The 26,073-nt window shown below is 44.2% G+C and overlaps 1 protein-coding gene across 1 annotated transcript in view; it reads left to right on the top strand.

The window, feature by feature from the left end:
• The window catches only part of LOC132407455 (prostaglandin G/H synthase 1-like), a 102,863-nt gene that overhangs the window by 16,722 nt on the left and 60,068 nt on the right, over positions 1-26,073 (top strand). The window contains exons 3-4 of the mRNA XM_059993984.1: positions 2,735-2,851; positions 7,504-7,647. Of these exons, the coding sequence (XP_059849967.1) occupies positions 2,735-2,851; positions 7,504-7,647 (261 nt within the window). The remainder of the gene's footprint in view (positions 1-2,734; positions 2,852-7,503; positions 7,648-26,073) is intronic.

The following is a 26,073-nucleotide window of genomic DNA, read 5'->3' on the forward strand; positions in this document are numbered from 1 at the left end:
ACAAAGGACTATGGAGTCTGAGTCATTGCTTCAGATTTAAAGTGGAGGTTGACTGGTCCTTGATTAGTCAGGGCGTCAAGGATTATGAGGAGAAGGCAGGAGAATTGGGTTGAGCGGAGTAATAAATCAACCTTGATGGAATGTTGGAGCTGACTCAACAAGCCGAAAGGCCTAATCTTGCTCCAATGTCTGATATAAGTATGTACAAATGCATTCACTTTAGGGAGGATATCCCAGATCAGGCTACTCTTCAAGGACTGTGTTTGCTTCCATGGTAATGTCTATTCTGTCAGTAATCGCTATTTGAATGGTGGTTCCCAGCCTGGCCAAAGAGGATGTCAATAAGATTGAGAGAGTACAGTGGAAATTGAGAAGGATGTTGCTGGGACTTGAGGACCTGAGTTGTAGAGAAAGTCTGAGTAGGTTAGGGCTTTAGTCCCTATAATGTAAAAGATTGAGAGGAGATTTGGCAGAGGTTTACAAAATTTCGAGGGGTATGGATAGGGTAGACGTCAGCAGACTTTTTCATCTGAGGTTGGGTGAGATTAGAACCAGAGGTCATGAGTTAAAGGTGAAAGGGGAACATGAGGGGGAACTTTTTCACTCAGAGAGTTTGGAACAAGTTGCCAGAACAATTGTGGATGCAGGGTTGATTTCAACATTTAAGAGCAATTTGGATAGGTACATAGATGAGAGGGCTTTAGCCTGGCTGCAGATCAGTGGGACCAGGCAGACTAATGATTCAAGATGTCACCATGTCCATATTTCCATGGCACCCACCCAGATCATTTCATTACAACAATACATTGATGTAATAGAAGGTAAAAGGTTAACACAATTCTGTGCTTTGCTACTGGTTGAGAAGTTGCAGAATCCCACAATCCTGACTGAGAAGTTGCAGAACCTAGGCCTCTGTACCTCCCTCTGCAATTGGATCCTCGACTTCCTAATCAGAAGACCACAGTCTGTGCAGATTGGTGATAATATCTCCTCCTCGCTGACAATCAACACTGGCGCACCTCAGGTGTGTGCTTAGCCCACTGTTCTACTCTCTGTATACACATGACTGTGTGGCTAGGCTTTGCTCAAATACCATCTAAAAATTTGCTGATGATACAAACACTGTTGGTAGAATCTCAGATGGTGAGGAGAGGGCATACAGGAGTGAGATATACTAACTAGTGGAGTGGTGCCGCAGCAACAACCTGGCACTCAACGTCAGTAAGACAGAAGAGCTGATTGTGGACTTCTGGAAGGGTAAGATTAAGGAACACATACCAATCCTCATAGAGGGATCGGAAGTGGAGAGAGTGAGCAGTTTCAAGTTCCTGGGTGTCAAGATCTCTGAGGATCTATCCTGGTCCTTACATATCTAAGTAGTTATAAAGAAGGCACGACAGTAGCTATACTTTATTAGGAGTTTGAAGGGATTTGGTACGTCAACAAATACACTCAGAAGCTTCTATAGTTGTACGGACTGAAAGAAGCTGCAGAAGGTTGTAAACCTAGTCGGCTCCATCTTGGGGACTAGTGTACAAAGTACCCAGGACATCTTCAGGGAGCGGTGTCTCAGAAAGGTAGTGTCCATTATTAAGGACCTCTAACACCCAGGGCATGCCCTTTCCTCACTGTTACCATCAGGTAGGAGGTACAGAAGCCTGAAGACACACACTCAGTGATTCAGGAACAGCTCCTTCCCCTCCGCCATTCAATTCCTAAATGGACATTGAAGCTTTGGACACTACCTAACCTTTTTTAATATACAGTATTTCTGCTTTTGCACATTTTCTAAAATCTATTCAATATACGTAATTGATTTACTTATTTATTTATTATTATGTTTTATTTTATTTATTATTATGTTTTTCTCTCTCTGCTAGATTATGTGTTGCATTAAACTGCCACTGCTAAGTTGATAAATTTAATGTCACGTGCCAGTGAGAATAAACCTGATTCTGATTCTGGATCCAGCATCATCCTGTTTTCAGACCTGCCAATAATAACTGTTGGGGAAATGAAGGCAGGGAATGGGCAAGCCCAGATGAACGAGTTCAGCCTGAACCATTGACTGTTTATTCCCCTCCATAGATGCTGCCTGACTTGCCGAGTTCCTCTAACACTTTCTGTGTGTTCTATCTTCAAATTAATTTCTCGGTGATTCCTTTTACTACGCTGCAGGAGTTGATAGAGAGAAAACTTGTGAATAGACCTTTTTGGCAAATGCAATCTCTCAGAACTTAAATCTGAAACCTATTCCATATCGAAAGACCTAGATAGAGTGGATGTGGAGAGAATGCTTCCTATACTGGGGGAGACTAGGACCAGAGGGCACAGACAGAGGGGTGTGGAAAGGATGTTTCCTACAGTGGGGGGTCTAGGACCAGAGGGCAGAGCCTCAGAATAGAGGGAGGTCCCTTTAGAATGGAAATGAGGGGAATTTCTTTAGCTAGAGAGTAGTGAATGTATAGAATTCATTGGCATAGAAAGTTGTGGAGGCCAAGTCAATGGATATATTTAAAGTAGAGATTGATAGGTTCTTGATTAGTCGGGGTGTCAAAGGTTACGGTGAGAAGGCAGGAGAATAGGGTTGAGAGGGATAATAAATCGGCCACGATGGAATGGCAACACAGACTGGATGGGCTGAATGGCCTAATTTGCTCCCTCAGTATGTCTTTTATATCTTATGCCTCACAGTCTTAAATCGACTTTTAACTTTGTTTGTCTTTTTTTGCAGTGAATCTCTGCTGTTATTGGCCCTGTCAGAATAAAGGAGTTTGTGTTAATGTTGGTCTAGAAGGTTATGAATGTGACTGCACACACACTGGCTATCATGGAGTTAACTGCACCGTGCGTAAGTTGTTTTCAAATTACAGTTCTTTGTAAGATTATACAATGTAGTTGTATTCAATGTTTTGAGGTTAAAAGTCAAGCAGTAGGTTTGATGTTTATAACATTGAATAAACACCAGCATGACTTATTTTTGGAGTTTTGTCATGATGGAACTGTGTAATTAAAAGGAAGTCCCTTTCCCTAAATGTTTTTGCACGTTAAATATCCAAACGGAGAAAACCTCTTCCTTGATGTGGTCCATCTCTATGGGGACTGAAGGGCTTAAGGAAAGACTGGATAGGCTGGGACGTTTGTTCCCTAGAATGTAGGACTTTGAGAAGCAATCTTTAAAGAGGCTTATAAGATCATGGGAGTCCTAGATAAAATGGTTGATTGGTTGCAGTCCTTTCCCCAGGGTAGTCAAATCTAAAACTAGAGGGAATAGGTTTAAGGTGAGAGGTGAATGATTTACAGGAGACTTGAGGGGCAAGTTTCACACATAGGGCAGTGGTATATGGAAAGACCTATCAGAGGAGGTGTGATAACAACTTTCACGAGACATTTGGACAGGTACAGGGGTAGAAAAGACCCAGAGGGATATGAGCCAAACACAGGCAAATGTACCCAGCTCAGATAGGCATGGATAAGTTGGATTCACGGATCTGTTTCTAAAGTTCTTCTTGGTATCTTAATTAAAACACTGCTTACAAATGCTCCATTCTCATGAATTTTGAAAATTTGTGAATTTAATTTTGGAGAGTGTTAAACTTCTCAGAAATTGCGAGAGTGATGGGATTCAGTAATTGGATAAAGATTCAGATGTTTTGAAGATTAAAGCTGAAACCTGAGGCGTCTTCAGGAGTAGTCATTTTGAGGCCAGGAGTGACAATGGATGTTGCATCCTAGCTGTCTATGTGATACGGAAGCCAGGGCAGAACAATATGGAGAGCAGCTGTTGTCCGTGCAGCGGGCTCCCCCTCTCCACGCAGCTGGTGAATCCAAGGGAACAGCAGAGACCGATACAGTTTGGCACTAGTGGTGTTGCAGGAGTCACCAGTCAACAATGAACTCAATGTGGGGCTGACTTATTGACACCAGCTCTGGATTTTTCCTTGGACTTTACTCCCAGATCCATCCCCATGAGTGGATGTAGCCATAAGGCGGTGGAGTGTAGGGAAAGAAACTCCTAAGGAGATACTTTGCTAACGTTGCTTGCACAACGGATGGGATTAATAAATGGTCAATGGCTATTAGATCCAACTGTTTAATTCTTAGGTTAGACAGTTTAGAATCATAGAAAACTACAGCACAGAAGCAGGCCCTCTGGCCCACCTAGTCCATGCTAAATCATTTAAACTGCCTAGTCCCTTCACTCTGCACTGGGACCATTGCATCCATACCCCACCCATCTATGTACGTATCCAAACTTCTCTTAAAATTTGAAATTGAATCACTTGCATCACCTGCACTGACAGCTCGGTTTAAATGTTATTTTCTTTGCAGTTTAACAATTAACTTTCTACCTGTGTTTGAAGTAGCCTGTAGTGGTGATACGAAGTATAATTCTGGAAAGCTCTGGAAGCTTCTTTGTCCTGAATTACTTGAAGAAGTGCTTTTGCATTGCTTAACTTGGTACTTCAGTATTGAATAAGTGCTTTCTAATTGGTTCATTCTTATCTATCGATTTAAATGGAATTTTCTTCACCTCTGTGACTATAAAATAGCTAAATAGAAAGCAGCTCCATCTTAATGACAGGAGACTGTGGACGTGAACGGGACACCCAGATGCCAGGGTCAGGGACATCTCAGATTGTGTCCACAGCATTTTGCAGAGGGAGGGAGAGCAGCCGGATGTCTTCATACATGTTGTACCAATGATTTAGGAAGGGAAAGATATGAGGTCCTGAAGAGAGAATTTAGAGAGCTAGGGAGAAAGCTGAGAAGCAGGACCTCCAGGGTAGTAATTTCTGGATTGCTACCTGTGCCAGTGAGGGTAGAAACAGGATGATTTGGTGGATAAATGTGCGGCTAAGAAGCTGGTGCAGGGGGCAGGGCTTCAGGTTCTTGGATCATTGGGATCTCTTCTGGGAGAAGTATGACCTGTTCAACAGTGATGGGTAGCACCTGAACCCGAGGAGAACCAATATTCTTGCAGGAAGGTTTGTTAGAGCTGTTGGGGAGGGTTTAAACTAATTTGGCAGGGGATGGGAACCAGAGTGAAAGGGACTCAAGAATTGATGAATGGTAAAAAAGCAAGGATAGTGAGCAGTCGGACTGTCAGGAAGGGCAGGCAGATGACAGAACAAAATTGCAGCCAGCAGGGTGAGTATCAGTGCATTAGGGATGCAGAATCAAAATGGGTAGCAAATAGGCCAATCAAAGTGTGATATCTCAATGCACGGAGTATAAAAAATAAGGTGGATGATCTTGTTGCACTCTTACAGATTGTCAGGTACAATGTTGTGCTATCATGGCTGAAGGATGGTTGTAATTGGGAGCTGAAGGTCCAAGGTTACAGTTTGTATCGGAGGGATAGGAAGACAGGCACAGGGGGTGGTGTGGCTCTGCTGGTAAAGAATGGCATTAAATCAGTAGAAAGATGTGACATAGGATCGGAAGATTTTGAATTCTTGTGGGTTGAGTTAAGAAAATGTAACGTGGACTGCAGATTGCAACGAGAAATTGAACAGGCTTGTCAGATGGGCAATGTTATGATAGTCATGGGAGAGTTTAACATGCAGGTAGATTGCGAAAATCAGGTTGGTAATGGACCCCAAGAGAGTGAACTTGCTAAACATAGAAACATAGAAAACCTACAGCACAATATAGGCCCTTCAGCCCACAAAACTGTGCTGAACATGTACTTAGTTCAGAGATTACCTCAGGTTTCCCATAGACCTCTATTTTTCCAAGCTCCATGTACCTATTCAGGAGACTCTTAAAAGATGCTATCGTATCTGCCTCCACCACCATCACCGGCAGCCCATTCCACACACTCAGCACTCTCTGATTAAAAAAAAAACTTGTTGAATGCCTATGAGATGGCTTTTTAGAGCAGTTTGTCATTGAGGGGATCAGCTATACGTGATTTGGTGTTATTTGATGAACCGGAGGTGATTAGGGAGCTTAAGGTAAAGGAATCCTTAGGAGCTGTGATCACAATATGATGAAGTCAAATTTGAAATTTGATAGAGAGAAAGTAAAGTCTGATATAGCAATATTTCAGTGGAGTAAAGGAAATTATGGTGGTATGAGAGAGAAGTCGGCCAAAGTAAATTGGAAGGAGATGCTGGCAGGGATGTCAGCGGAGCAGCAATGGAGTGAGTTTCTGGGAAAAATGAGGAAGATGCAGGATAGATGTATTCCAAAAACAAAGCAATACTGAAATGGCCAAATAGTACAACTATGGCTGACAAGGGAAGTCAAAGCTAATGTAAAAAACGAAAGAAAGGGCATACAACAAAGCAAAAATGGTTGAGAAGATAGAGGATTGGGAACCTTTTAAAAACCTACAGAGAGCAACTAAGAGAATCATTAGAAGGGAAAAGATGAAATATGAAAGCAAGCTAGCAAACAATATCAAGGTGGATAGACAAAGCTTTTTCAAGTATATAAAAGAGAGGAAAGTGGATATAAGACCACTAGAAAATGAGGCTGGAAAAATTATAATGGGGGACAAGGAGATGGTAGATGAACTAAATGAGTATTTTGCATTAGCCTTCACTGTGGAAGGAGCTAGCAGTATGCCAGGTGTTAAAGGGTGTGATGAAAGAGAAGTGAGTGCAGTTGCAAGGGAGAAGGTGCTCAAAAAGCTAAAAGGTACATAAGTCACATGGAGCAGATGAACCCTAGGGTTCTGAAGAGGTAGTGGTAGAGATTGTAGGGGCATTAGAAAAGATCTTTCAAAAATCATTGGACTCTGGCATGGTGCCAGAAGACTAGAAAATTGCAAATGTCACTCCACTCTTTAAGAAAGGAGGAAGGCAGCAGAAAGGAAATTATAACCAGATATCCTGACTTCATTGTTTTGGAAGATGTCAGAGTTAATTGTTAAGGATGAGGTAATGGAGTACTTGGTGTCACAAGACAAGGTGGGGCTAGGTCAGCATGGTTTCCTTAAGGAAGATGTTGCCTGTCAAACCTGTTGGAATTTTTTGTGGTGTAGGATAGGAATATGTAGGATAGATAAACAGGATGCAGTGGATGTTGTGTATTTGGATTTTTAGAAGGCCTTTGACAAGGTGCCACACACGAGGCTGCTTACCATGGTATTACAGGATAGTTATTAGTATGCTTAGAGCATTGGCTGATTGGTAGGAGACAGCGAGTAGGAATAAAAGGATTCATTTTTGATTGGCTGCCAGTGACTAGTGGTGTTCCACAGGGGTCGGTGTTGGGACCGCTTCTTCTTCTGCTGTATATCAATGATTTAGATGATGGAATAGATGGCTTTGTTGCCAAGTTTGCAGATGATACAAAGATTAGTGGAGGGGCAGGTAGTGTTGAGGAAACAGGTAGGCTGCAGGACTTGGACAGATTAGAAGAATCCAGAAGAACCCTGGATCAAAAACATCAGGATCCGACAAAGGTAAAAAGTAGCCTTCTATAAGCCATTGTCTTCTTGTACTTCATGCAATCTTTGCTGTTTCCTGAATTATGTATTTTTAATTGCAGCTTATTTCTGGACAAGAGTTTACACAGTGTTGAAGCCGAGCCCTGCTTTTGTGCATTATCTATTGACACACTATAAATGGATGTGGGATATTATAAATAAGATTTCATTCCTCCGTGACAACTTGATGCGTCTAGTTCTAACAGGTTTGTAGAATTTATTGAATTTAATATCTGAGTTTTGGTAAGTGCAAGAGAGAATTGTTACGGATTAATTTACTTCCTTGTCAAAGATAACACAGTCATTGCTTAAATTGAAGTGGGGATCAAAGACCAGTATTCAGGTCAAATGTGATCAGTGGACCAGAATTCATATAAATTTAGTTTATTTTTGAATCATTTATTTAGTATCTTTCACAATGCCCAAGACACAGAGAAGTATAATTAAAGTGGTGTCACAGTTGTAATCTTGGAATCGTGAACATTAAGTCCCCAGCCACAGATATATGGCAATGTATCGGTGCATGGTACTTGACAAGTGAATTTCAATTTCATCAACTTTGCCTCCAACTTCCATCCTGCCCTTAAATTCACTTGGTCCATTTGAGCCACCTCCTTCCTCTTTCTCAATCTCTCTGTCTCCATCTCTGAGACAAGCAGTCGACCAACTTCTTTTATAAACCCAATGATTTCCACGGCAATCTGGACCATACCTCTTCTTACCCAGACTCCTGTAAAAATGCCATTCCCTTTTCTCAGTTCTTCGTCTCCACTGTATCCGTTTCCAGGAAGAGGCTTTTCTTTCCAGGACATCTGAGATGTCCTCCTCCTCCAAAGAATGGGGTTTCCCTTCCACTTCCCTTGATGCTGCCCTCACCTGCATCTCCTCCATTTTCTTGACATTTTCATTCACTCCGTCTTCTTACTACCTTAACAGTCCTCTTGTCCTTACCTACCGCCCTATGAGCCTCCACATCATTCTCTGCAACTTTTGCCACCTCCAAAGGGATATGCTTCACCACCAAACATATCTTTACCTCCTCCCCCTCCACTTTCAGCACGGATCACCCCCTCCATGATCCTCTTGTCCAGTTCTCCCTCTCCACTAATCTTTCTTAGCACTTACCTCTGAAAGCAGCCAAAGTGCTACCCATGCCCATTCACCCGCTCCTCATCTCCATTCTGGGCCCCAAAATGTCCTTCCAAGTGAGGCAACACCTCACCTGCAAATCTGCTGGAGTCGCCTATTGTGTCCGATGATCCTGGCGCAGATTCCTCTACGCTGATGAAGCCCCTTGTAAGTTGGGGGATCGCTTTGTTGAACGACTCGATTCCATCTGCCAGAAGTGGAACTTCCTGGTGACCAAATATTTTAATTCCGATTCCCGTACTGGCACGTTGGTCCATGGCCCCCTCTTGTGCCATGATGAAGCCACCCTTAGGGGGGAGGAGCAACACCTTGTATTCCATCTGTGTAGCCTACAACCTGATGGCAGAAATATCAACTTCTCCTTCCAGTAAAAAAATTCCCTCCCCCTTCCCTCATCTTCTGTTCCCCGCTCTGACCTTGTACCTCTTCTCACCTGCCTTTCACCTCCCTCTGAGTCCCGTCCCTCCCATACTACTATCCTTTTACTCTGAGTATCACACTCCTCAGGGAGGAGGTTCTGCTTAGACATAAGACACAGGAGAAGAATCGGCCCATTCACTCTGCTCTGCCATTTGACCATGGCTGATTTATGAGTGGCATGGTAGCACAGTGGTTAACGTGACGCTTTACAGCAGTTAGCTATGAAATCTACCGCTCTCTACAAGAAGTCTGTATTCTCCCCTGTGACCACGTGGTTTCCTTCCAAATTCCAAAGGTGTACTGGGTAGGGTTGGTGAGTTGTGGGCATGCTAGGCTGGTGAGTTGTGGGCATGCTAGGCTGGTGAGTTGTGGGCATTCTGGGTTGGTGAGTCGTGGGCATTCTGGGTTGGTGAGTCGTGGGCATGCTGGGTTGGTGAATCGTGGGCATTCTGGGTTGGTGAGTCGTGGGCATTCTGGGTTGGTGAGTCGTGGGCATGCTGGGTTGGTGAGTTGTGGGCATGCTGGGTTGGTGAGTCGTGGGCATTCTGGGTTGGTGAGTCATGGGCATTCTGGGTTGGTGAGTCGTGGGCATGCTGGGTTGGCACAGGTGTATGGTGACACCTGCAGGCTGACCTCAGCGTCTCCCATGAACTCACTTTTAACAACTCTACAACTCACAACTCATGTTCTCGGTATTATTTATTATTATCATTTTTTGTATTTGCATAGTTTGTTGTCTTTTGCACATTGGTCATGCATCTGTCTCTGTGTGCAGTTTTTTATTGATTCTATTGTGTTTCTTTGAATTTACTCTGAATGCCATAAGAAAATGAATCTCAAGGTTGTATATGGTGACATATATGTATCAGTTTAATTGTCATTCAATCATAAGTGACTACCCATGAATACAGCCAAACAAGACAGTGTTACTCTGGGGCCAAGGTGCAAAACGCAGAACCAACAGTCATACTCAGCACAAAGCACACATAGCACATGCAAAATACCAGTAAAATACAGACACGTAAAAAAAATGTAATCTAAGTCCCTGAGTCCATGAAGGTTGTTGCAGTCTGCAGTTGAACAAAATATGTACTTTGATAATAAACTTACTTACACTTTGACAGATTCCTTGCTGATTAAGTGACTTTTAAATCAGCACATGGATGATAGAAAAATGGAGGGCTATGTAGGAAGGAAGGGTTAGATTGGTTGTGGAGCAGGTTAAAGTGTCAGCACAATCAAATTGACTTTATTTCTTACATCCTTCACATGCATGAGGAGTAAAAATCTTTATGTTATGTCTGTCTGAATGAGCAATATGCAATTTATAGTCATTTTTAATAAATAGTATGTACAACAGGACTGACAACATGGCTTAGAAACACATTGTATCGGCGTGAGTTAATCAGTCTGATGGCCTGGTGGAAGAAGCTGTCCTGGAGCTCATTGGTCCTGGCTTTAATGTGTGGTGCCATTTCCCAGATGGTAGTAGCTGGCACAGCTGCAGGGATGTGTGGGAGGGAAGGTTGATACTGGAGCCAGTTAAAAGGTTGGCACAAAATTGTGGGTTGAGGGGTCTGACCTGTATTGTGCTGTGCACTCTATTCAGTTTCCACATTTTGCAGCTTACCTTCAGTTTGGTGATAAGCAGAGCTGACCACTGAACTCCCGTCCGCTGCCTTCGCAAGGAAGAGACTGTAAAACAGGGGTTTCCAACCTGGGTCCACGGACCCTCGGTCAGTTGTGTTGGTCCAGGGCATCAAAACGGTTGGGAACCTGGGATCTGAAGTGACCAATTCAGCATCAGTGACATTCAGACAGGTGCCGGATCCAGGTGGTAAAACACACAAGGGAGGCTCTACTGAAGCATCGTCTGCTTGCTCTTCCTCTGAGCCACAGTGCCCCGGTTTCAAAGCCCAGTGATTTGGTTGATTAGGGCGGCATGGTAGCATAGGGGCAACGTTGCACTGCTCCATTTTCCAACACTTCCAGCAAGCTGATCAGCGTGATCGGATGTGCAGGAACAGATTACAATACAGACTTTGACTGATCTGAGCCCACACACCACATATCTGCTCTTGGCCAAGGCTGCCTCGCAGCGTTGAGTGTGTTGTGGGAAACTCAGAGTGACATGCAGCTTAATCCTAAGTCATCTCTGTAGAAGTTATTGCGTTTGCGAATAGGACCTTGAAAGCCTTTGGATCAAGTATTCTGAGAGGAAGGCAGTGTTATGATTCTGTGGTAGTGATATTGGTCTCTTTCTCTAGCTGAATAAGAATTATGTTCAAAACTCCACAAGTTCAAAGCACATTTATTATCAAAGTGTGTACAGTATATCATATACAACAAGATATCATGTACCTTGCAGGTAGCCACAAAACAAGGAAACATAGAACCCATTTAACAGAAACATACACAACAAAGACCATCGAACACCTAACATGTGAATGAAAAGAAAAAATTGTACAAATAATTTTTTAAAAATTAAACAAATAACACACAGTACATTAACTGCAGAGTCCTCAAAAGTGAGTTCACAGCTACTGAGTCAGTTCAGTGCCTCAGTCAGTCCAGGAGCCTGACGATTGAAGGCCACAGTCACGGAACCGGGTCAGAGCCAAGCCGAGTGAGACTAGTCCAGGAGCCTGATGGCTGCAGGCCACAGTCACGGAGCCAGTTCAGAGCCAAGCCGAGTGAGACTAGTCCAGGAGCCCGATGGCCACAGTCATGGAGCCAGTTCAGAGCCAAGCCGAGTGAGACTAGCCCAGGAGCCTGATGGCTGCAGGCCACAGTCACTGAGCCAGTTCAGAGCCAAGCTGAGTGAGACTAGTCCAGGAGCCTGATGGCTGCAGGCCACAGTCACGGAGCCAGTTCAGAGCCAAGCCGAGTGAGACTAGTCCAGGAGCCCGATGGCCACAGGCCACAGTCATGGAGCCAGTTCAGAGCCAAGCCGAGTGAGACTAGTCCAGGAGCCTGATGGCTGCAGGCCACAGTCACGGAGCCAGTTCAGAGCCAAGCCAAGTGAGACTAGTCCAGGAGCCCGATGGCCACGGTCACTGAGCCAGTTCAGAGCCAAGCTGAGTGAGACTAGTCCAGGAGCCCGATGGCCACAGTCATGGAGCCAGTTCAGAGCCAAGCCGAGTGAGACTAGTCCAGGAGCCTGATGGCTGCAGGCCACAGTCACAGAGCCAGTTCAGAGCCAAGCTGAGTGAGACTAATCCAGGAGCCTGCACCGCCATTCTGAGATCATGGCTGATTATCTATCAATACCCTGTTCCTGTCTTGTCCCCATATCCCTTGATTCCCCTATCCATAAGATACCTATCTAGCTCCTTCTTGAAAGCATCCAGAGAATTGGCCTTCACTGCCTTCCGAGGCAGTGCATTCCAGACCCCCACAACTCTCTGGGAGAAGAAGTTTTTCCTTAACTCTGTCCTAACTGACCTACCCCTTATTCTCAAACCATGCCCTCTGGTACTGGACTCTCCCAGCATCTGGAACATATTTCCTGCCTCTATCTTGTCCAATCCCTTAGTAATCTTATATGTTGCAATCAGATCCCCTCTCAATCTCCTTAATTCCAGCGTGTACAAGCCCAGTCTCTCTAACCTCTCTGCGTAAGACAGTCCTGACATCCCAGGAATTAACCTTGTGAATCTACGCTGCACTTCCTCTACAGCCAGGATGTCCTTCCTTAACCCTGGAGACCAAAACTGTACACAATACTCCAGGTGTGGTCTCACCAGGGCCCTGTACAAATGCAAGAGGATTTCCTTACTCTTGTACTCAATTCACTTTGTAATAAAGGCCATGATACACAAAGTACAATGTTAAAAGTTACAAAGGGGCTTCACGGCAGGGTAGTGGTCAGTGCAACACGGTTGCATCTCAGAGTGTCGGGTTTGGGAGTACAATCCCAGTGTCCTCGGTGAGGAGTCTCTGTACGTGATTCCTGTGAAATACGTGTCTTTTCTCTGGTGCTCCGGTTCCCCCGCTCAGCCCAGAGACTTGCTGGGTAGGGTAGTTGGCTGTTGTAAGTTGTCCCGTGACTGGGTTAGGGTTAATCGGGTTTGCCGGGGACTGCCAGGTGGTGGCACAAAGGTTCGGAAGGGCCTACTCGGCACCCTATTGCTAAATAAAATAAAAATGGTTTCCTGGTCGAGATTCTGTACGAGGAAACTGAAAACAATTCTGCCAGGCAGTGACATTCATACAGCCAGTTGAAACTCCTGGTTTACATTAGGTGGAGTTGCCTCGTCGGAGACGAGTAAATCCATAGCCTTTGAAAGTTCCAAAGCTCATTGCTGAGACCGCAAGTACAGAGGCAACAGCGTGTTGAGCCAGTGTGTAACTGGCCAGCTCTTGGGACAACTTCCGAAGAGGCATTGACTGCCGACGGGACAACTTGCGCTGAGGAGCTGGATTAACACTGACAGTGATGACCCAGATCTGTTGATGGTCGTGTTCCAGACAGTCCATCTCACCTTTCACTAACAGTGATATCTCAATAATGACACTTCAATTATAAGTGTCCCGTTTTGGATACTGTTGTAGCGGATGACCTCCCAAGGGAACGCCACAGAGACTGGGTTACTGGCATTGAGCATGGGTCCATGGTGCAGAAGGGAAAGAGGGGACAGATGGTGATAGGGGATTCAATAGTCAGAGGAAAAGACAGGAGATTCTGTGGACATGAACGGGACACCTGAATGGTATGTTGCATCCCAGGTACCAGAGTCAGGGTGTGTCAGATCGTGTCCACAGCATTTTAGAAGGGGAGGGAGAGCAGCCAGCTATCTTGGTGTATATTGTTACCAATGCCATAGGAAGGAAGAGCAAAGAGGGCCTGAAGAGAGAATTTAGAGAGCTAGGAATAAAGCTGAGAAGCAGGATCTCCGGGGGAATACTATCTGTGCCATGCACCAGTCAGGATGATTTGGTGGATAAATGTGTGGCTGAGAAGCTGGTGCAGGGGGCAGGGCTTCAGGTTCTTGGATCATTGGGATCTGTCTTGTGGGAGGTATGACCTGTACAAAAGGGACAGGGTGCACCTGAACCCAAGGGGGACCAATATTCTTGAAGGCAGGTTTGTTAGAGCTGTTGGGGAGGGTTTAACGTAATTTGGGAGGGGGGTGGGAAATGGAGTGAAAGGACTCAAGATATGACTGATGGTAAAAAAGCAAAGATAGCGTGCAGTTAGGCTGTCAAGAAGGGCATGCAGATGATGGGAGAAAATTGCAGCCAGCATGGTGAGCGTCAGTGTATTAGTGATGCAGAATCAATAAGGGTAGCAAATACAGTACTCAAAGTGTTATATCTCAATGCACGGAGTGTAAGAAATACAGTGGATTATCTTGTTGCACTATTACAGATTGTCAGGTATGATGTTGTGACCGTCACTGAATCATGGCTGAAGAATACTTGTAGCTGGGAGCTGAATGTCCAAGGTTACACATTGTATCGGAGTGATAGGAAGGTAGGCAGAGGGGGTAGTGTGGCTCTGCTGGTAAAGAATGGCATCAATTCAGTAGAAAGATGTCACATAGGATCGGAAGATGTTGAATCCTTGCAGCTTGGGTTAACAACTGCAAGGGTAAAAGGATGGCAGTTATATACAGGCCTGCAGATTGTAGCTGGAATGTGGACAAGAGTTTACAACAGGAAATAGAAAAGGTGATGTTAAAAGGGCAATGTTAGGATAGCTATATGGATCTCGAGAGTGGGTTTGTTCAATGCCTTTGAGATGGCTTTTTAGAGCAGTTTGTCATTAAGACTGCTTGGGGCACCAGCTACTGTGTATCGGATAGGGTGCTATGTAATGAACCGGAGGTGACAAGGAAGCTTAAGGTAAAGGAATCCTCAGGAGACATAGATAACAATATGATTGTGTTCAACTTGAAATCTGATAAGTTTTGAAATCTGATAAATCTGATAAATCTGAAAGTAAAGTCTGATGTAGCAGTGGTTCAGTGGAGTAAAGGAAATTACATTGATATGAGAGAGGAGCTGGCCAAAGTAAATTGGAGGGAGAAGCTGGCAGGGATGAAAGCATTGCATCAAAGGCTGGAGTTTCTGGGAAAAATGGGGAAGGTGCATGATAGATGTATTCCAAAAATGAAGAAATATTCAAATGGCAAAATAGTACAACCGTGGCTGACAAGGGAAATCAAAGATAATGCAAAAGCAAAAGAGAGGGTATACAACAAAGTAAAAAATGTGTGGGAAAATAGAGCATTTGAAAGCTTTTAAAAACCTACAGAGAGCAAATAAAAGAATCATCAGGAATGAAAAGATGAAAGTAAGATAGCAAACAAAATCAAGATAGATAGAGAAACTTTTCAAATGTATAAGAAGTAGAAGAGAGATGAGAGTGGATGTAGGGCTGGTAGATAATGAGGCGGGAGAAATAACAACAGGTACAAGGACATGTCAGATGAACTGAATGAGTATCTTGCATCAGTCTTCATTCTGGAAGACACTAGCAGTGTGCCAGGTGTTAAAGGGTGTGAGGGAAGAGAAGTGAGTACAGTTACTATTACAAGGGAGAAAGTGCTCAAAAAGCTGAAAGACCTAAGGGTACATAAGTCAGCCGGAACAAATGAACTGCAACCTAACATTCTGAAGGAAGTAGCGGTAGAGATTGTGCAGGCATCAGTAATGATCTTTCAAGAATCAGTTGACTCTGGCACTATTCCGGGTGACTGGAAAATTTCAAATGTCTCTCCAATCTTTAGGAAAGGAAGGAAGCAGCAGAAAGGAAATTATAGACCAGTTAGTCTGACCTCAGTGGTTGGGAAGATGTTGAGGTTATGAAGTACTTGGTAACACAGGACAAGGGAGGACAAAATCAGCGTGGTTTCCTTCAGGAAAATCTTGCCTGACAATCCTGTTGGAATTCTTTGAGGAGATTACAAGTAGGATAGATAAAGGGGATGCAGTGGATGTTGTACATTTGGATTTTCAGAAGGCCTTTGACAAGGTGCCACACTTGAGTCTGCTTACCAAGTTAAGAGCCCATGGTATTTCAGGAAGGTCACCAGCATGGTTAGAGCATTGGCTGATTGGTAGGAGGCAGTGAGTGGGAATAAAAGGATCCTTGTCTGATTGGCTGACAGTGACTAGTGGTGTTCCACTGGGGTTGGTGTTGGGACCACTTCTTTTTATGCTGTTTGTCAATGATTTAGGTGATGGAATAGATAGCTTTGTTGGCAAGTTTGCAGATAATACAAAGATTGGTGGAGAGGCAGGTATTGTGAGGAAACAGGAATGCTACTGAAGGACTTAGACAGATTAGGGGAATTGGCAAGAAAGTGGCAAATGAAATATAATGTTAGAAAATGCATTTTAATGCACTTTGGTAGAGGAAACAAATGTGTGGATTATTTTCGAAATGGGTAGAAAATCCAAAAATCTGATGCATAGGGACTTGGGAGTCCTTGTGCAGAACACCCTGAAGATTAACTTGCAGGTAGAGTCAGTGATGCGGAAGGCAAATGCAATGTTAGCATTCATTTCAAGAGGTCTAGAATACAAGAGCAGGGATGTGATGCTGAGGCCTCACCTTGAGTATTGTGAACAGTTTTGGGCTCTTTATCTTAGAAAAGATGTGCTGGCATTGGAGAAGGTTCAGAGGGAGTTCACAAAGATGATTCCTGGAATGAAAGGATTATCATACAAGGAAAATTTGATGGCTCTAGGTCTGTACTTGCTGAAATTTAGAAGGATGGGGGGGGGGGTTCTCATTGAAACCTTTCAAATGTTGAAAAGCCTAGACAGTGTAGATGTGGAAAGGACTTTTTCCATGGTGGGAGAGTCTAGGACAAGAGGGCACAGCCTCAGGATAAAGTGGCATATATTTAAAACAGAGATGCAGAGAAATTTCTTCAACCAGAGGGTGGTGAGTTTGTGGAATTTGTTACCACAGGCATCTGTGGAGGCCAGGTCATTGGGTGCATTTAAGGCAGAGATTGATCAGTTCTTGATTGGTTATGGGAGAAGACCAGGGAGTGGGGCTGAGAATGAGAAAAAGGATTGGCCATGATTGAATGGTGGAGCAGACTTGACGGGCCAAATGGCCTAATTCTGCTCCTATGTCTTATGGTCTCACAGGTAGATCTGTTGGGGCTCGCGACCCACAAAGTTGTGCCGAACATGGCCCTACCTTAGAAATTACTAGACTTCCCCATAGCCCTATATTTTCCTAAGCTCCATGTAGCTATCTAAAAGTTTCTTTAAAAATCCTATCGTATCCGCCTCCACCACCATTGCCGGCAGCCCATTCCACACACTCACCACTCTCTGAGTAAAACACTTACCCCTGACATCTCCTCTGTACCTACTCCCCAGTACCTTAAACCTGTGTCCTCTTGTGGCAACCATTTCAGCCCTGGGAAAAAGGACTATCCACACGATCAATGCCTCTCATCATCTTACACATCTATCAGGTCACCTCTCATCCTCTGTCGCTCCAAGGAGAAAAGGCTGAGTTCACTCAACCTGTTTTCATAAGGCATGCTCCCCAATCCAGGCAACAACCTTGTAAATCTCCTCTGCACCCTTTCTATGGCCTCCACATCCTTCCTGTACTGAGGCGCAGTACTGAGCACAGTACTCCAAGTGGGGTCTGACCAGAGCCCTATATAGCTGCAACATTACCTCTCAGCTCCTAAATTCAGTTCCGTGATTGATGAAGGGCAGTACACCATACGCCTTCTTAACCACAAAGTCAACCTGCACAGCTGCTTTGAACATCCTATGGACTTGGACCCCAAGATCCCTCTGATCCTCCACACTGCCAAGAGTCTTACCATTAATACTATATTCTGCCATCATATTTGACATAACAAAATGAACCACTTCACACCTATCTGGGCTGAACTCCATCTGCCACTTCTCAGCCCAATTTTGCATCCTATCAATGTCCTGCTGTAACCTCTGACAGCCCTCCACACTATCCACAACACCTCTAACCTTTGTGTCATCAGTAAACTTACTAACCCATCCCTCCACTTCCTCATCCAGGTCAACTATAAAAATCACGAAGAGAAAGGTTCCCAGAACAGATCCCTGCGGCACACCACTGGTCACCGACCTCCATGCAGATTATGACCCGTCTACAACCACTCTTTGCCGTCTGTGGGCAAGCCAATTCTGGATCCACAAAGCAATGTCCCCTTGGATCCCATGCCTCCTTACTTTCTCAATAAGCCTTGCATTGGGTACCTTATCAAATGCCTTGCTGAAATCCATATACGCTACATCTACTGCTCTTCCTTCATCAACGTGTTTAATCACATCCTCAAAAAATTCAATGAGGCTCGTAAGGCATGACCTGCCCTTGACAAAGCCATGCTGACTATTCTAATCATATTATGCCTCTTCAAATGTTCATAAATCCTGCCTCTCAGGATCTTCTCCATCAACTTAGCAACCACTGAAGTAAGACTCACTGGTCTATAATTTCCTGGGCTATCTCTACTCCCTTTCCTGAATAAAGGAACAACATCCATAACCCTCCAATCCTCCGGAACCTCTCCCGTCCCCACAGAGTCTTTGTGTTGACCAGACCTGCAGGAGTATTGTTTAAACACCTTGACGATAATACCAAGACACAAGCACTACTTTCCAGGGAATTCAATTCCATTGGAAGCTCGAAGGAGACTATGTTCCAACATAGCCCGTCTTGTTTGCTGGCATTTCAGACACCACCTGGCAGTGTCTCCAGTGTTTTTATCCTGTATGGGATGGAAATGCTATTAGGCTTAATCCGTGCTTGCCTTTGGGGCATCATGCACCATAGTGGTTAGCATGCCGCAATTATAGCTTGGCGTGTCAGAGTTCATTCAGAACTCCTTTTGAATGGATGGGTTTGCTCTGAGTGCTTCTGTTTCCTCCTGCTGGCCCGGGAAGGAATTAAAATATGGAAGGAAAAGTCAAACTCGAATGGGTCAAGGGCAGTGGAAGCAGACAAAGCAATTGTCTTTGTTCTTGCCATCTGGTGGAGGCTGCCATTTTGTGAAGCTGCTTTGTAACCTCCATTTTGTGAGCTGTCTTGCAAGCAGATTTTGCTCAGGAATCGTTCTATCAAAGTGCTCTAAAGTTGACACAGTGATCTCCTGATAATCTGCTGAACTAGAGATAATTTCCAAATGAGAGATTATTTGTGAGGTGTTCTTTGGTACGATAGAAGATGCAGGTTTATGTATAGGGGATTCTGAGTCTGACCTGAGTAACTCAAACCTAGTGGCTGACTGATTCAGAACTAAACAACTTTAATTACAAGTTGTCACTTGCAGAAAGGCAATACATTTGTGCTGGTTTGGACTACATTCAATGGAAATCTGAAACACATCAGTTAGATAACTTCAAGCCAATAAGACTGCAACAAAACACTTGAACTGATAGGCAAAGACTGTAAGAATAAGAAATGCAAAGCAGTGAGAACTCCTGAGACTAACGAATGCACACAAGACTCCTGTGGCAGGGGTTAAGAGAAGAAGGATGAATCATTTAGCCAATGAGAGATCAATCATTTGGCCAGTGAGAGATCAGACGTGGCTGGTGAGAGATTAGACGTGGCCGGTGAGAGATCAGTTGTTTGGCCAGTGAGGGTCACCCATTTTGATATTATAAATTGGAGAAGAGGGCTGAGTATTGGTAGAGATGAACAGCTGAATTCATGCTTTAAGCTGTTGGCCTAGTTACATTTAATTGTCTCTGCACAAACATCAGTGAAAGCTTTGATTAATTTAGAGATGCGGAGTGAATCTCCTAAACCTAAACCAGTTGATGATTGGTCAACATTCCTACAGTCTGAAGACGCACTGAGCAGGTTAATTGCACATTAACAGTGACGTCTCACAGGTAGATCTACCCAATCTGGACTGGTCTGGAACACAACCACTGACAGATCTGGGACGTCACCGTCAGTGTTAATTCAGCTCCTTCGGTCGAGTTATTTAGAAATACAGCATGAAGAAAGTCCTTCCGGCCCTTCAAACTGTTCTGCCCAGCAGCCCAATTTAACCCTAACCCGCTCACGGGTAACTTACATCGAGCAATTAACCTGCTCAGTGTGTCTTTGGACTGAGCCCCCCAGACCAGCCCCCCTACTCTCATCCCTCCCCTGTCCCATCCCCGTTAGGTCAGTGTGAATACACAGCCGTTTTAGGAGATCACAGTTAATGAAACAGGAACCGGGAAAAGGGAAACCCGTTGCAGAAGTTGATGAAGAGGAGGAGCCTCTGCTTTAAACATCCATCTGCCTGTAGGCTGTTGAGGAACACTGCCAACAGCCTGCTCCTTTGCTTCAATCATCGTTACTTTGTGTTGACCAGACCTGCAGGAGAATTGTTTTCACAGCTTGATAATAATATCAAGGCGCAAAGCATCACTTTCCAGGAAAATCAATTCCATTGGAGCAAGTTCCAACATAGCCCGTCTTGCTCTCCAGGGTTTCAGACACCACCCAGCAGTGTCTCCAGTGTTTCTATCCTGTATGGAATGGAAATGTTGCCAGGCTTAATCCGTGCTTGCCGTTGGAGCATCTCAGTAGTGTAGAGGTTAACACACCGCAATTACAGCTCAGGATATCAGAGTTCAGAGCTCAACTCCGTAAGAAGAGTTTTATATTTTCCCTGTGAATTGTGTGGGTTTCCTCCCATAGTCAAAGACATTCTGCTTAATAGGTTAGTTGGTCACTGTAAATTGTCCTGTGACTAGGCTAGGGTTTAAATCGGTAGTTGGCTGTGTTCTGCGGCTTGGTGGGCTGTTCTGTGCTGTATCGCTATATAAAACAGGAAGAAAATTCACTGCCTCTGGGCTGGGGGGAGGGCAGTCACCTTCACTACCACGAACTCCTCTTGGTGTCAGGAGTCGCAACATGGCCCAGGTCCAAGTGAAACTGCAGTTCAGAAACCTATAGCACCCAGTACAGTTTCAAGGAGAACAGATCTGCAGAGCAGAGTCTGGTTTATTGTTACTGATGTATGTTGTGAAACTTGTCATCGTCTGCAGTGGGACAGTGCAATGCGTGAAAATTACTATAAATTACAAAAAGAATAAATAAGTAGCGCAAAAAGAGAACAAAATAGTGAAGTACTGTTCATGGGTTCGTGGACTATTCAGAAACCTGTTCCTAAAATGTTGAGAGTGCATCTCAGAATCAGAATCAGGTTTAATATCACTGGTATATGTCATGAAATTTGTTGTTTTTCAGCAGCATTACGTTGCAATACATCATAATAAAAGCCATATATGAAAAAGGAAAACTAAATAAATAGTGCAAAAAGACGAGACATGGTGTTCAAGCATTCATTGTCTGTTCAAAAACTGGATGGAAGCTGTCCCTGAATCATTGAGTGTGTGTCTTCAGGCTCCTGTACCTCCTCCGTACAGTAGCAATAAGAAGAGGGTATGCCCAGGGTGATGGGGGTACAATGATGGATGCCATATTTCCAGGACATTGCCTTTTGAAAATGTGCTGGATGGTGGGGAGACTGGTGCCCATGATGGAGCTAGTTGAGGTTATAATGTTCTGCAGCTTTCTCAGATCCTGTGCACTGGCCCCTCCATACCAGATGCTGATGCAACCGGTTAGAATGTTTTCCATTCTGTAGAAGTTTGCTAGTCTTAGTTGACGTACCAAATCTCCTCAAGTTCCTAATGAAATATAGGCACCGTTGTACCTTTGTAATTGTGAAATCAAGCGGGAATGACCTCTGCTGTGCCGCAGAGAAAAACAAAAGGAGAGACTGAACAACCAAGAGACTCGACCACTGACCACAGCCACACTTATTCTTGCCCACACTGCACCAGAGTATCAGCCTCTACAGTAACCTGAACATCAGCCAATAGACAACCCCTTAGGACAGGGGTCGGCAACCTTTACCACTGAAAGAGCCATATGGACCCATTTCCCACAGAAAAGAAAACACTGGGAGCCACAAAACCCGTTTGACATTTAAAGTGAAATAACACTGCATACAACGTTTTTTTTTGCCTTTATGCTATGTATAAACAAACTATAATGTGTTGCATTTATGAAATTGATGAATTCCTGCAGAGAAAGCGAAATTACATTTCTGCATGCAACAAAAACATTTTGAACTCCGAAAAAAAGATGTTGGGTTGAAGGTTACTCCATAGTTAGCCTACCTTGGATCGAAAAATTAAAAGAAATCGCGCACTGGTGGGTGTCAGACATTGGCAGTGGTGACGTATATTAATAGCGATAAAAAACACGTTGTAGTGGTGTGCTACACGCAGCGCTAAAATAACAACACTGCAGTCAAAGATAACTTTATTCGAACTAAACAGCCTTGCTTTAAAGCCTCCCTCAACCCGACCCCCGTGGGCGCGGATGCTCCAAAAGGCACGTACTCACAAACCCCCGTAGGCTATCTCCCTTAGCCGGAACGGTGGCTAATTGTGAGCCGGTTCGGATGTGCCAGGAAATGGGGTCGCCACAACGTTTTATTTATATTGTATAAGATCACCATAATCTTCAAATTTCAAATTACATTTCAAAAACTAACAAACTAACAAACTAACATAAAATACATTTTAATTAAATACTCATAATTTATTTTCCAAAGCCACGGGGAGCCGCAGCACAGAGATGAAAGAGCCGCGGGGAGCCACGGGTTGCCGACCCCTGCCTTAGGAGAACATCTTACTCAATTCAAGTAATCATACCTACAATATGTTGGGCTTCAGGATAAGTCCTTTGAGATAGAATGAAGCCTTTTTGAAACCTTTTCGTTTGTTAGGAACCTTGGCTTTTGCACTGATGTTTGCAAAGTTAGAGCAAACATCAGTGTTATGGTATTCCTTAAGGATGAGGAACAGCAGTTGTTTCCTGTATTGTCCGGTGTTCAGTTTTGTCCATCCTGCCATGGAAAGCTGGAACGACTAAGAGAAGTACGAGGACTCCATGAACTGAGTTATAGGAAATGCTTAAGCAGGTTGAGACTTTTCCGTCAGAGTGTTGGAGAATGAAGGACAATTTTCCCCACTGGCACTTGGTTCCTCGACTACTAAAGGTAAGCATGCCGTATACCTTCTTTACTGACCTATCAATCTGTGTAGCATTTGGAACAGTGTTTGGTTTTGGTCACCTACTATAGGAAAACTGACATTAAACTGGAAAGAATGGAAGATGTAAACATGTTGCCTGGAGTCAAAATTAATCTAGGAAATGAAAAATTGTGTGTGGAACAGAGGAGATGGCAGAGGTACTTAATGAGTAATTTGCTTCAGTATGCACTACGGAAAAGGATCTTGGTGATTATAGTGATGACTTGAGAATGTCTTGAGATTGTAGCTTAAGAATGTAGATATTAAGAAAGAAGATGTACAGGAGCTTTTGGAAAGCATCAAGTTAGATAAGTCGCCAGGACTGGATGGGATGTACCCCAGGCTACGGTGGGAGGTGAGGGAGGAGATCGTTGTGAGTCTTTCTTCAGTGCTTGGTAAGTTGATGGAGAAGTTCCTGAGAGACAGGATTTATGAACATTTGGAGAGGCATAAAATGATTAGGAATTGTCAGCATGGCTTTGTCAAAGGCAGGTCATGCCTTATGAGCCTGAATGAATTTTTTGAGGATGTGACTAAACACATTGATGAAGGTAGAGCGGTAGTAGTGTATATGGATTTCAGCAAAATTTGACGAGGGACCCCATGCAAGGCTTATTGAGAAAGTAAGGAGGCATGGGACCCAAGGGGACATTGCTTTGTGGATCAGAACTGGCTTGCCCACAGAAGGCAAAGAGTGGTTGTAGATGGGTCATTTTCTGCATGGAGGTTGGTGACCAGTGGTGTGTCCCAGGGACCCTTACACTTTATGATTTTCATAAATGACCTAGATGAAGAAGTGGAGGGATGGGTTACTAAATTTGCTGATGACACAAAGGTTGGAGGTGTTGTGGATAGTATGGAGGGCTGTCAGAGGTTACAGCGGGACATTGATAGGATGCAAAACTGGGCTGAGAAGTGGAAGATGGAATTCAACCCAAAAAAGTGTGAGGTGGTTCATTCTGGTAGGTCAAATATGATGGCAGAATATAGTATTAATGGTAAGACTCTTGGCAGTGTGGAGGATCAGAGGGATCTTGGGGTCCGAATCCATAGGACACTCAAAGCAGCTGCGCAGGTTGACTCTGTGGTTAAGAAAGCGTACGGTGTATTGGCCTTCATCAATTGTGGGATTGAGTTCAGGAGTTGAGAGGTAATGTCAGACCCCACTTGGAGTACTGTGCTCAATTCTGGTCACCTCACTACAGGAAGGATGTGGAAACCATAGAAAAGGTGCAGAGGAGATTTACAAGGATGTTGCCTGGATTGGGGAGCATGCCTTCTGAGAATAGGTTGAGTGAACTTGGCCTTTTCTCCTTGGAGCGACAGAAGAGGAGAGGTGATCTGATAGAAGTGTATAAGATGATGAGAGGCATTGATCATGTGGATAGTCAGAGGCTTTTTCCCAGGGCTGGAATGGCTAGCACGAGAGGGCACAGTTTTAAGGTGCTTGGGAGTAGGTACAGAGGAGATGTCAGGGGTAAGTTTTTTTTTTACACAGAGAGTGGCGAGTGCGCAGAATGGGCTGCTGGCCACGGTGGTGGAGGCGGGTATGATAGGGTCTTTTAAGAGACTTTTGGACAGGTACATGGAGCTTAGAAATATAGAGGGCTTTGGATAGCACAAGGTAATTTCTAAAGTAAGGACATGTTTGGCACAGCATCATGGGCTGAAGGGCCTGTATTGTGTTGTGGGTTTTCTATGTTTCTATGAAGAGTCTACAAGAACCTCAATGATTGGCATGTCCTTATGGAGGTGTATACAATCATGAGGGGTGTAAGTAAGGTGATGGGAAATCAATAACTAGTGGGTACAGGCTTAAGGTGAGAGAGGAGAGATTTCACAGGAACCTGGGTGGTAACTTTTTCACCCAGAGGATGGTCAGTGACTGGAACGAGCTGCCAGAGGAAGCGGCTGTGTTGAGGCAGGTGCATTAACAATATTTAAAAAAGCACTTGGACAAGTACATGGATAGGAAAAGTTTAGAACAGGGGTTCACAACCATTTTTATGCTGTGGACCCACACCATTAACTGAGGGGTCCAGGTAAAATGTGGTTGTGGGACTGGTGCAGGTGGGAGTCATGGTTAGCCTGACGGGTGGGTCTGAGGAGCCTGCTTCTGTATGCTGTAAGATTTCCTGTTTGGTCATAGATACTCGATCTATTTGTTTAAAATTGTATATTAACTGTGTGGTTAGACCACACTTGGAGTATTGTGTTCAGTTCTGGTCGCCTCATTATAGGAAGGATGTGGAAGCTGCGGATAGGGTGCAGAGGAGATTTACCAGGATGTGAAGAGTGTCTCCTATGAGGATAAGTGGAGTGAGCTAGGACTTTTCTCTTTGGAGTGAAGGGAGATGAGAGGTGACTTGATAGCGTTGTATAAGATGATAAGAGGCATAGATGGAGTGGACAGTCAGAACTTTTACACAGGGTGGGAATGGCTAACACGAGGGGGCGTAACTTTTAGGAGGAAACCTGTTAGAGGGGTGTCAGGTGATTTTTTTTTACAGAGAGTAGTGGAAGTGTGGAGCACACTGCCAGGAGTGATGGTAGAGGCGGGTACGTTAGGGGCTTTTAAGAACCTCGTAGATGGATGATGGAGAAATGGAGGGAAGGGTTAGATTGATCTTGGAGTAGATGAAAGGTCGGCACAACTTTGCGTGCCAAAAGGTCTGCACAATGCAGTGATGTTTTATGTTCTGACTCTCTGAATATCAGCAGTTACTTCCTTCTCATTGTACTTCACAGTTTATCAATTCCTGTCTCATACTTCGCTGCTTCTTTTAGATTTAAGACCCTTGTTTTGAATTGGACTAAATCATCTTCCGTTTTTATGTAAAATTCAATTATATTGGATCACTGTTGTGGAAAGGCCTCCTTTGTCACCACACAATGCAAGATCTGTTGTAGTCCCTATCAATGCCTCAACATACTGATGCAGGAAACTCGTACTCCCGATCCCCCTGCAGATTTCCGTTAAGCCGATG

This window comes from Hypanus sabinus, chromosome 18 (genome assembly GCF_030144855.1).
Source record: "Hypanus sabinus isolate sHypSab1 chromosome 18, sHypSab1.hap1, whole genome shotgun sequence".
In the NCBI taxonomy this organism is placed as follows: domain Eukaryota; kingdom Metazoa; phylum Chordata; class Chondrichthyes; order Myliobatiformes; family Dasyatidae; genus Hypanus; species Hypanus sabinus.